Source organism: Mastigoproctus giganteus, chromosome 12 (assembly GCF_048544385.1).
Source record: "Mastigoproctus giganteus isolate SK-2022 chromosome 12, ASM4854438v1, whole genome shotgun sequence".
Taxonomy (NCBI): domain Eukaryota; kingdom Metazoa; phylum Arthropoda; class Arachnida; order Uropygi; family Thelyphonidae; genus Mastigoproctus; species Mastigoproctus giganteus.
This window is the reverse complement of record NC_143586.1, coordinates 22,983,345-22,996,206: the sequence shown is the minus strand read 5'-3', so window position 1 is coordinate 22,996,206 and position 12,862 is coordinate 22,983,345. Positions and strand designations below refer to the sequence as shown.

Genomic DNA, 12,862 nt, shown 5'->3' with positions numbered 1-12,862 from the left:
AATACGAGTATCACTCGTCGCCAACTAGAGATTACTGTGGCGTCATGTTGATGAGCCGGTAATTTGTGTTCATCTAATTCTAATAGATGCGTCCGTGTCTTATTACTGGCTTAGTGGCTCACTTTCTCTGATTGAAGCACTTGTGATCTTTCGCTATTACCATATTTCGAGGTCATGGCCACCCGGTGTCAGCAGCCATTTCACTTAATACGTGACATCTTGGCGTCCTTTCCATAAACACATCAGGGTTAAAGTTGAGAGACACTCAAAGGGTGGAGTGAGATTCGAAGATTTCAGACGAAAAAGTTTCAATGGAGATCGCTCTTTGATTAATAGTCCCTCAAGAAAACAATTCTTGGAGGGTGAGAAATGGCCACTCAATTTAATTCATTAAGAAAGCTGGACTTTGGTACAACTCCAATTGAAAAGTATTCGAAAATTGTGTTGTGTTTATTATGACTGTTATTAACACTGTTTTTGCAACCTTTCTTTTAAATGAATGGAATTATATTTCTTTATTTGTTAATTATTTTAACTATCACGTGGAATTTTTAAATTTCAATTCTTTTTGTTTTTCAGGCGGTGACCGTTATACAAGAGATGTTCTCCAAGTATAAAGAACTATACCAGCATGCCTTAGTAGCTTCTTTCTATCCAACCTTCATTTATCAGGTGCACAGATGAAATCATTTTAGATTTTAACCTTTCCTAGCATAGAGATTATTCATTACCGCTCTATTGTTTTATAGAAATTTTCAAATATTGGTGCATTCATATTCCCAGAATCATAAAATTGAAACGTTTAATAAAATAAACTTGATGGAAAAGTAATAAAATTAGATAGTAATATTTTGTTATCCATTTTAAGCTCCGTCGCATTGACCCCAATATCGTAACAGCACTGACTTGGAGACCAAAGATTCTGTCATTTGATTACATCCCTAATGGTCGTCCCCGATACAAGGCATCCTGGAAGATGTCTATGGCTCATATCGGCGATATTCTGTTGGAATGGGCCTTTCACAAGTGGTTGTGGTATGTAACTGGAGTTTCAGCAGTTCTCGTGCACAAAGATTATATTTCATCGTAAGTAGTCAGTATTATTATTATTATCTTTTCAAATAAGTGTTATAATGTACAAGGGTGGCCAAAATAATGGGAACACCTCATATGGCTGTATGACGTATTTATGAATATGCAGTGATTTTGCTTGTTTCTTGAGGTAGTACTGTGAAGGAAAGTGAAGTGTGTTATATACTGGTATTCTTTAGGTCCTATCACCACCCTGAAAGGGCAACTAACTGCCACTGATTACCTTGATATTCCGAGTGACCAGGTTCATCCCATGGTGCAGACATCATTTCCCACAAATAATGACGTTCTAAGATTATGATGCTCCAATACATGCGCCAGATGGGTCCAGTCTTGGTTTGAGGAGAATAAAATTGAGCCTGTGGGCATATTTGAAGAGGGGAGTCAAAAGCAGATTTCCTCAACTTTCATTACTCAAGGAGCTCGAAACTTCCTTCATGAAGAATAGCCAATATTCCTCTTTATATAGTTCAACATTTATTTGAATCCATTCCACGTAGAATGCAAACTGTTTTAAAAGCAAAGGGTGACCCAACGCCATATTAGTGCATACCTGTAACTCCTATCGCAGCTATTTCCATTATTTTGTCCACCCCCTTTAGTTCCTGCACAGATGGTCCATCACTTATTAATCATCGTACTTCTTGATTTTTCAGTCTTCGTGGGTAGCACAGTTGGTATAATTACTGACCTGCCCACACCGGGTGGAAAAGACTTGAGTTCGAAGAGCGTCAGTGACACTATGAATTTTTATGGGTCTTTTTCACAACGTGACTGGGTTAGTCGGTCTCAGGCTAGGGTAGCATGGTTTTTTTCTCCCAGAAACTCGGTTGAAAGAGGAATGGGATAGCCGCTTTTTTTAAAAACAAGGGTTTATTCTTATTTTTATGTTTAATTAAAAAAAAAGTTATTTTCACGAAAGATTATAATTAATTCAATAATGTGAGATATTAGTCTCCATTTACTTTTATTCGCTAATAAATCATTAAAAAAAGTAAATGCACTTTTTGTCTGATAAGTTTATTTTCATTTCGAAAGTATTTTGCAGACGATTATCGATTAATCATAAAGTAAAAACAGTTTCCGTTGAAGTAATAATCGTCTGCTCTAGTTCGTCCAGACGCATAACACAACAGCGTCTGGCATAGATATAAAAATGTCGTTTGGAGAGTGAAATAACTTTGCGCAGGTAAATTCATTTTAAATGCATAAATATTTGCAATCAGAGTGCACAATTCTTTGTTCCATTTCTGTTCATTTGCTATAAAACAAATTATTTAAATTTCGATTCAAACTACAGTGTTAAATTTCACCGGAAGTCGATCTCACTTCTGCCTTCCATAACTCGAGCTTTTTATACTTCTGCTAACGCTTTCCTGTCTTCTGTCACCTCTTAGCGCCATCGACATGTTTATTTTACTTATATAAATTGTTTAATTATACATGTTGTGTTTTGAGGGTTTGGCGCTGCTGATGTTAAGGCTGAAATAGGTGTTCATAAAAAAAGTAAAAATAAGCGTTTCTTTTATCGGCCATATTGCTATCAGCTAAACAAGAAGCAATTGTTGCAAATGGCAACTGATGCGGTATTTTGAACAAACACAGCAACGCCGCATAGTAGTCAAAAGAGAGCGTTCGACGTATATACTAAACAAAAAAAAAAAAAAGGGCCGGTTTTGAGTTCAGAAGCGGGTTCCATTACGACGATGACAAGCAAGGTGCACATGTACTTTTGACAAAATAGTCGAAGCCACTTATCGTTTGCTCCTACAAATGTAGGAAATCGCCAGTAACTGTTCTCCGACTCTTCTGCTGTCGTCAGTGGGTCACGGACTGTCACGTACACCCGTCCATGAATAAATACTGTTCTTTGTAGTACCGCCACCAGACGTGTTTGTCTGCACCGGCCTCAAGATGCTATCTCCAACGCAAGTTGTGGGCGTCGTGACATTTTGGCATAGGCCTAATAGTAATCACTTTTGCTGCCAACAACGTTAATCAAAATATCTCTTCCATCTTTTGGAACGTCTAGTCAGGTGAAGAAAGTGTCTTTTGAGCAAGTCTCCTGGCGCGTTCCTAAAGTTCTGGAATCTCCTTGAATTGGGATGAAAATTGGCCCAGTATGTCGAGTTAGAATTATGAACTCTTTAAAGTGATGTGCAGAATACTGGTTTCTTTTCATAATTGTGTTTAGGAATATTATTCTTGATAAATAAAGTATATTTCTACGTTTATATAGATAGATTGAATTTAAAATCGGTCAAGTATATTTTTGTAAATTATTAAACTGGAAATTTGTGAAAAAAAAAATGTTATTCTGAACAGAAACAAACTTACAGAAGTAAGAACACGAGTCTAGCTGCCATGGTGTTAAAAAATAAAATTGAAATTTCCTGATACCGCTTCTGCCAATGCCCCCTTGTTAGTATAGTGGCTACGCCACTTTCTTTTTCTTTGGAAATGTCAAGGTTTGGTTTCACCCCCAAATAGGATTGATTTATCCCTTTAATGACCGTTAGAAATTTCTAAAAGCCATGCCAAATGATGGCAGAGTTAGTCTTGAATGGAGGTGCAGGGGTTTTTTTTTTTTTTTCCTGATAGCCCCTTAAAACGGTCAAAGTGGTCAAAGAAGACCCATAGTTCACAGACACGATATATGTTATAATCGCTTATATGCAAATTAGGTGATTACGGAATTGACAAGAAAACTGAAAAAGAAAAAACAACTCGGGCACTAGTTTCATTCGGTACATACATATACACAAATATCGACCAGAGCATGCCCATGTTTTAGCAATCGGCCGGTCCTCCCCGCCTGGTGGGACACGTGTCGCGGTGAGAACCGGTCAGTGTGATACTCAAGGTTTGTGGTATGCGGTCCATACTTGATCGACATGAGCAAAGGACGTGATCTGAAGGACTTCAGAAAAGGGATGATTGTCTGTACCGATTGAAGAGTGTCTGTATTATGGAAACTGCGAACCTTGTAGGTTGTTCTCAGAGTGCTGTAGTTGAGGTATTCCAAGAGCTGACAGATAGTAGACAGAGCAGCAGTCGCCGGGTCAACAGCGGGCGCCTACCTCATGTGTTCTTCGTGAACATAGGTAATCACACCTTGTGCGAGGTGATGGACGGGAAACGGTTTCCAAGACCATAATCCAACAAACTCTCCACCCTATGAGTGCTCGGTCAAGGTACCCATGCTTAGGACCACCCATCGAGCCTAAAGTCTGCATCTGAACGGTGTCATTGGACCACTGACAACTAGAAAATTTGCCTTTTCTGATGAATCACTTTTCTTGCTGTGCTGTGTGGACGGTAGATGGCGAGTACATCGACAAACTGTAGAGTTTGTCGTAATCGTTCCGATTGTTAGTCCAGCAGAAACACACTGGTGGCAGCAGTGTTTTGGCATGGGGAATGTCTTCCTGGGAATCTCTTGGAGAACTCATACCTAACCTAGACTGCACACTGAATTCTAAAAACTACCAATCCATTGTGTCTAATCAGTTATACCCCTTCATGGTGACTGGCTTTCCGGATATACTAACGCAACAGTTTAACAGTGGGCGTGCATATTTTGTGGAAATATAAGGGGTCAATCTCCCATTGTGCATACTCATGTACTGGCCTTAGTTACCCCAACGCTTATCTAAGTTGCCTGGTCCAACTTAAGTTTCAAGTTTATGTACCGAGTTCCATTTGATGAACACACTGATTGTGAACGTAGTTTCGAAAGTTCTGGTGGGGCAAACTCAAGCGTCGCCTGGTCTTACCAGAGAGCGGGCAAGAAAGAGGTGGGAAGTTTATGTTAGGACGGGAGCGCTAAAGTGATAGTTAAAGTTTGAGACAAAGATGAAGTGACAAAGGGATGGGAGATAGAAAGGCAAAATCCACCAAAAATGTAAGATAGGGAATAGAAGGGCACCCCCTGTGGAAGGAACCCACCCTCCATGATGGGGGAGACTGATAAGAAGTGCAGAAAGTGTATATGGTGGTAGGGTACACCAGATGAAATGTTTTGGGGTGGGAGGTGCTAGGAATTTGGGAGTAGTCATAGGGGCAGGACTCTCTATGTGGTAGGGACTTGCGGATGCAAGTGGCCATTTGCAGCGCCCCCTCTCTTTAATCACACACTGGTGCAGATCAGCTGCAACCATTGTCAGCTTCACCCACGCCGTACCACCTAAGGGGAGGAAGCAAACATGGCGTTGACTAAAGTGGTCAGTGATTGGGATAAGAAGCATGGGGGGCAGGCCCAGGCGGAGCTTCCCAGCTTTGTCATATATGTAGGAGGCCAGATCAGCTGCACACAGATGTTCTTAATCACTTGTGATTAAGACTAACAAAAGTCCTATATACCCAGGCACTTGCCCATTTATACAGACATAATACACGAACACAGACTTGATGTTCTATTTTTTTTTTGTTATTTGGTTTTTAGGAGCATTAGCAACTAAGGCCATATTGCTCCGATGTTCTATTTGTTCATCCACTCATACAGACGCAGGACTGACATATACATTGAGGACACAGACCACTTCCTGGATATAAACAAAATTTCTTTTTTTTTTAATTTTTCTTCTTAAGGACACCAGATATTTCACACACACACTTAGACATGCAAGCTGACATGTCTAAATGGCAGGGGATTCATATGTGAAGGAAAATTAAGTTTCCACAGGCAATTCGCGTTGTCAGTGCATGGAGTCGGTTTGGAAGTTGTTGTGATTCTATGACTTCATGCTTATTATGTTTCAGCGTAAACCAAGCCACCTCAAAGGCCAGAGACCGGCTGAACCCGTGGCTGACAGGTCCTGTAAAAGATAGCTACACCTCCACCTCTTCTTAGGACCCCCCCCCCCCCTAATGAAAACGTGGAACCACAACCAGCAGCAGTAATGACTGCCAACACTTCCTCAGTCTTGTCCATCCAGGTTTCAGAAATACCAATATCGGCATTGTGGGAGAGAATCAGTTGCTCTGTAGTATCAAGCTTCTGGCGTTTTGATACCAGAAAGATATATTTAGTGCAAGTGAAATATTTTGGTTAATGGGTCCTTCAGGGAGCTGGCTTGAGCCGCACAGAAACTCGTACAGGGATTTACATCTAAGTCGCCAACAGCAAGGGAATAGGAGCACCTTACTGATGATATTCAACTTACGAGATTAGGCGCCATCCCCCACCAGATGGACTAAGTGACACTGTGGTTCTGGGAGTGTAGGTCACGGCATCATAGAAAGCCCTTATGGGAGTCCCTTCCAGTCCTTGCCAGCTTATTTCTCTGGTCTTTTTACTTTTACATCTGTTATAAAAAAGGACCAAACAAGATTATATTCATAGTTTTATTCTCATTATTTTATGGTTTTTGGAGCATCAGCGACTAAAGCCATATTGCTCCCCACTGTCTGTAAATTGTTCTGGGGTCAATTTTTTGTTTGCTGGACGAAAACCCGAGTTTTTGTGAGAATAAACCATGGTACCCTCACTTGAGGCCGAGTGACTCATATGTGTTGTGAAAAAGACCCATAAAAATTGCTCAAGTCATTGAGTCTCCAACTCGGATCTTTTCCACCCGGTGTGAGGAGGACAGTGATTCTAATAAACGTGCTACCCAAAAGGGCGCTGTATATAAAGTGAAAATTGAACTATTATTTCGAATAATCTTAATATTATTAAAAGTTCATTTTTATATACATTAATGGTAAAACATAAGCTGAAATCGTGTGCGTAACTAGCAATATGCACTCGACCTTCTTATTGGAACCATCCGACATGCGCAGTCACTGAGGGACACAGATAAGTTGCTAGATAGTAAACACTAATATCGTAGGCATTTTGTTCCAGTTGGTTAATTGAGTAGTTTTATTAATATCGTGCGCTCGATTGTCGACAATTAACACCAAATATTGGAATCTTCAAAACTCGGAGCTCTTGAATAAAGTGGATCTTTAGAACTTGTGAAAACAAACGACCAGCTAACATACAGGCTGGCAATATTTACTACATGGGTGTCCGCGGGCGCGGATTAATCCATAGCAGGTGATCATGTTTCCTGGAAAACAGTTACAAGCTCGCTTGTCAACCACACTCTAAAGAAATTGCACAAAGCTCATGATGGACGGCTTCACTTCTGAGCGCAATGTCGACCTCGAGAGACCCAATGATGACCTCCAACTAGAGACAAGCACAGTTGTTGGCACTAGCTCTCACGACTGGTAGCCGCCAACCACATTTCTCTCATCCCCCACCTCGTCCACTGATCATAACATATCTTATTCTTCCCCCTTTTTTTTTTTGATCGTCAATGTTATGCTTCGTGATGGTTGTTAATGTTTCTATACAAAGTTGTGAGCCCCTCGTTTACAGATCAACCGAGTTTGAATTTCAAACAGAGACTGTTTAAATTGATGTTCTTATGGCTCACTATGTGACATTCGATGGCATCATCAACCCGGAATGTAAAACAAGCTCCATGCTGAACAGGGGCTTCTAACCCTGTGTTCAAGTTAGGTAACCAATGATGTAATTTCCGAATTCCTGTTTAAAAAAAAAAAAAAAAAAAAATTATCTTGGGGGGGCCTCTACGATCGAGTAGAAATTTTCTTTTTTCAGAAATACGCCAATGAAATTCATTAAAGGAATTAATATAGCCGCAGAGACATGGTAGCATTACGTTTCGATAAGATACGCCTCTTCTTCAGAGGCGTATAAAAATAACTAAATATAAGGAAACGAAGATCCGAATTTATTTAGCTGTCTTAATCACATATATAACCACATTACTTTAAATTAGAGATTAATGGAGGCACAGACTGGCGGAAAAGTACAAAAATTTGATACCCTTTATTTATTTTTATTTTTTTTTTTTTGAGATTCGGGAAGAGATAGTAGTCTGAGGGTGGAAGATCTGGTGAATATGGGGGATGATAAAGTCTAGTTCAACAAATTTGGCATGTGTTTGATGTGCTGTGTGTTCTGGAGTATTGTCATGCAAAAACAGCACGCTTCGGGTGAGCTTTCCCATGCGTTATTGACTACCCTTTTCTGGGTAGTCAATAACGTATAGCAGACATGTATAATATCTTATATAGGGAGCATCTGAACGTCAGTTCATCTCGCCACTGATGGCAAGGTGGCCATTCTGGCCACTTTGCCACCAAAAAGGCATTTACCTGGAAAGTAACCCGTCTACACCACGAGGAGGCAGGCTACAACTACGCATGTCCCGTAGCCGTGGGGAAGCAGCGATCAGCAGGAAAGTTGCCTCCCAACACTCTTCCCTAACCACGTGGAGGTTGGATTAATTCTGGTTATAATCGTTATCAATACTATTATAACATATAATAGGAATGTTATTAGGATTATGTAATAATTGTGGATTTTCTTATTTAATTATTAAATGTATAAAAAAACTGTAAATACGAAGGGCCCGCGAAACTCAGAATTTTATACTTCAGTCCCTAGCTAAAAAAAAAAAAGGTTGGCGTCTTACTTTCATTTGATTTCAAGAAAATGGAAGATAATAACATGCAGTATTATATCGATGAACATAATTTTTTTACAGAATAGACTCCCCCCCCCCAAATATTATAATCACTCTTAAATACCATCAATCATCACCACTTCGAGCAGAGACCTGAGTACCTGCATTCAATCATCAACCAAAGGTCAACTACTACAAATGTTTTTTCTCCTAATACCTCGTGGTATTACTCCACAAGGCATTGCAAAGTGTCCTGTGCGTTGTACAATTTGTGTCCAGTAATATTTGTGCATACATCGTCAGGCGGTTGGTCATAGCAGCGAATGGCCTTTTCTAGTAGGTCCCAATTACGCTCAGTTGGGACCTGCTGGATTATGCTGCGTTTGTCTTGTTGATAGACGCCGGAGTTGTCTAAATTCACTGCCATCTTGAAGGGGTGTACTGGTCGGTAACGACAGAAAGGCAGGCGGTACCATGGAGCCGGCCGTTGATGAACCAGAGGACCCAGAGCCTGGCCTTCAGCTTGACCAATAGCAACGGTGCATCTAGGCACCATTACCTCATCTTGCTTTTTCCAAATACGATACGCCCATTAGTATGACAGAGTTGGAAACTCGATTCATCAGACTAGGCAAAAGATTTCCGCATGTCGGTGGTTCAATGTTGGTGTTGATGAACCCATGCAAGGAGCAGTTCCTTGTGTCTTGCAGTTAATGTTCGGCGTGTAGTCCATGTGGATGCCAGTGCAATGTTACTACATTGTACTGACTGGTCAGTTGAGCCGCGCTGCGTCGTTGCTGTGTTATAAGACCAAACACACGACGCGCATCAAGGGCGTTGACCTTTGGCTGGTTCTTCGACCACTGGTGACCTAGTCATGGTAGACTTGTGGTACCATAGAACGGGAGTACTTAACCATGTCGCTCTTGTCGAAATAATGGCATCTGCACGTCTTGTCCCCACAATCATTGCATGTTCGAAGTTGAAAAGATCTCGACGCTGATCCGTTCTTTCTCGCTGTCACTCAAACTGATCGCCACGTGACCGAATTCCAATGTCATATCAGCCCTTCTCGAATTTGAATCTTCACCAGCGTCTCAGACCAGCCCATTCCGGAGGGGGAACGTTGCTAATGCAAAGCCAACTCAGTGTATAAAAGCTCCAGATACACATAAAAGAAGTTCAACTTAAATAGAGGTAATGGAATCGTGGCCTTTATGATTCCTCCTCCATCCTCTTTAAATTTGATGCAGATAAATAACATGATCTCATAAGCCGTGAGATCATTCGAAATTCTAATAAATTAAATTACGAAATTCCAATATTTATTTAAAAATAAATAAATAAATAAACAATAATAATAATAATAATAGTTGGAAACTCTTAGAATCTCTCTTCCAGTCTCCACTGATGACGAATCTCTGGAATGAGCTTTTGAACATTTGAATTTTTTCTGTACTAACAACAGAGAATAACCTTGTTTTCAATAAAGTTAATTAAAATTATAGGCAGAGCCACTAAGTAGTCGCCTCCCCTCCAGCCAATAGTTCAAAACTAAAGGCTGCAAAACCTGAACTCTGGGGTCTGTGACCTGGCTGTTTACCCCCTTTGAGCAACATAAGGTATCGTTTGGGCGTAGGCAGCCGACCAGCTCATTAGAGGACTGTTGGTTCTCAGAGAATACAGAAACCTGCTGCTAGTTCTCCTTGAACTTCAAGTGAAGACTGCACTTGTATCTGCTGAGCAACTGACGCCCTGTGATCTGCTGGAAAATATCAACGAGACAGCTGTAAGGATGGAAACTGGTAGTAGCATCCCTTTGGGAGGGAGGAGAACGAATTAGAGAGAGAGAGAGAGAGAGAGAGAGAGAGAGAGAGAGAGAGAGAGAGAGAGAGAGAGAGAGAGAGAGAGAGAAAATGTTTATTGTAACTAGATGAATACAATGTAGAGTATGGATACTGTTGCAACTGTCCAGTCACGGCCAAAAGTCAGTGGTTCACATCTGAGTTAAATAATGATCAATATATAGATAATGATAAATCTGGTTATGCAAGTCGAAGTTATAAAGTAGCAGTTATTGGATGTAGTAAAGATATCACGAAGTTTCAAAAGGGCATGATTGTGGGTGTTCGTGCGTTGAGGGCATCCGTATTGTAAACGGCACGTCTTGTCGGTTTCCTCACAGCCCATTATGGTTAAGGCGTACAAAGAATAGTGTCGAACGGGTCAAGCCACCTCCTGCTGACAGAACTGTAAAGGATTACGCAAGGTGGATGTTCGTGGTGAGGAAAGGGCGCAGCGCGTTGTACGCGCTCAACAGCAGGTCACTGTGCGACCTACTTTTAAACCGGGAATGACTTGGGTCGAGAATGGTGCATATTCGACGGCTAGCAGGTGAACAGCTGCAAGATAGACTGCACGATTGGACCGAAAAAAGCTAGTGGCAATAGTATCATGGTTTAGAAAATGTTTTCTTGGTTATCACTGGGTCCTCTTGACACCACCGAATGCACCACACTGCCAGATTCAACCTCGGCATTTTTCGGACCAAGTTTTGCATTACATGGTAATCTTGTATTGAGATGGCACCGAACTCATTCATCAACGTAGGCTTTATGTTACATGTGTTATATTCCACAGGAATGGTTCTTGAATCATGACATCACAACAACGAACATTTGTGTGATGCGGTGGAACGCAGCATTCGCCAGTCCATGGCAGTGCATCGCAACATTAATAATGGTTTCTTGCAACGTTATCTTGCTTGATGGGTTTTTTTTTTTTTTTTTTTTAGCTGCAGTTTTCTGTCCCATAGCACCCAGCAGTTCTCAATCAGGTTCAAATTAGAACTGTTTCCTGGCCATGATAACGACCCGATGATGCAGTCTTGCTTCAACTTCTTCACCCAAAGATAAAAAAAAAAAAAAAAAAACCCTGATAAAAGTGTGTTGAAATGATTATGTAATGTTGTACTAACCTTACGTGCATTGTGGCGTGGCGTGGCGTGGCATGGCATAGAGTCATTGGAAAACAATTTTCTGCTCCTTGAAAGAGGTTTCTGATGACGGGCAGAAGAATCTCCTTTGCAATTTTTGTGAAGTAGTCACAAAACAGTACTATTTACAAAATATATTCTGCCTTTGTTCGGGATGTATCCCCAAATCATCTTGCCCAATGGACACTTGACTCTTGATTTAATACAATCAGCGATAAGCTTCGAGATTTACGACGAATGTACCATTTACCATCCGATCCGTGGAGGTTAAATTTGGATTCATCGGAGAATATTACAGATTCCCGTTGCTCAATTGTCCAATTAGCATGCTAGTCGTTTTACTCATGGATTTTGTCAATAAGGGTTTCTTACGAAGTCGATATGCTTTCAGACTAATCACAAGTCTTCGTCGAATAGCTCTATTACCTGTTTACCCCAGTATGTTTCTTCCACGTGGATTATTGGTCTATGAAAGTTGGACGGTCATGGGGACATCCGCACTTCAAAACTCTGTCCTCTGCTGCAGTACTTTTTCGTTTCAGTCTGGTTCCAGATTTTCTTTCAGCATCTCAGCTCTCGTGCTTCTTTTTTCATAACGTTGACAAAATAGGCTGGTTACAGCCAACTTTTGCAGCTATATATCGACAGTAGAGCCTCTGTATCAAGAGGAATAATTATGCTTTTCTTCCTTGGAGTAACTGAATATATGCCATGCTGCTGCTGAAGCGGAAGTGTCTTGATAGCACCAGGGATGCTTTTATAAACAAGATGATATAATGCCACTAATACTGCAGAATGATGATGCACTATCACAGTAATGAAAATAATGGAGTCACTGGTTAAAGAAGTAATGGAGGATCATCTAGATGAGACTGCAGTTTATACTTCAGACGCTGCATGGGTCTGCCCAATTTGATTGGATACTACGTGTTCACAAAGGAACTGGGTGTAAAAAATAATTTTGATATCATATACTTTGATTTCAGGAAATCTTTTGATACTGTTGAACATAAAGACTGCCCTACAAAGTGGAACAGCGTGGCATTAAGAGCACGTTGCTACTAAGGAGAAAGGAATGGTTGAGTTGAAGAAGACAGAGAGTGGTAATCAATGGACACATCTTTTCGTGTACAGTTATTAGTGGGGTCCCCCAGGGTTCGGTGTTGGGACCCATTGTTGTTTTCTATATTTAGATGAAGGAATATCAGACTTAATCTCCAAGTTTGCAGATGAGATGAAAATTGGTAGGGTGGTTAATGACAGCATGATACTGCAACAGAATGTAGAA

General features: G+C 40.7%; 1 protein-coding gene across 1 annotated transcript in view; it reads left to right on the top strand.

Annotated features, from left to right (window-relative positions):
* LOC150076778 (glycerophosphodiester phosphodiesterase 1) overlaps positions 1–12,862 on the top strand; it is a 121,573-nt gene that overhangs the window by 100,872 nt on the left and 7,839 nt on the right. The window contains exons 4-5 of the mRNA XM_090386710.1: positions 580–672; positions 869–1,086. Coding sequence (XP_090242836.1) covers positions 580–672; positions 869–1,086 — 311 coding nt within the window. The remainder of the gene's footprint in view (positions 1–579; positions 673–868; positions 1,087–12,862) is intronic.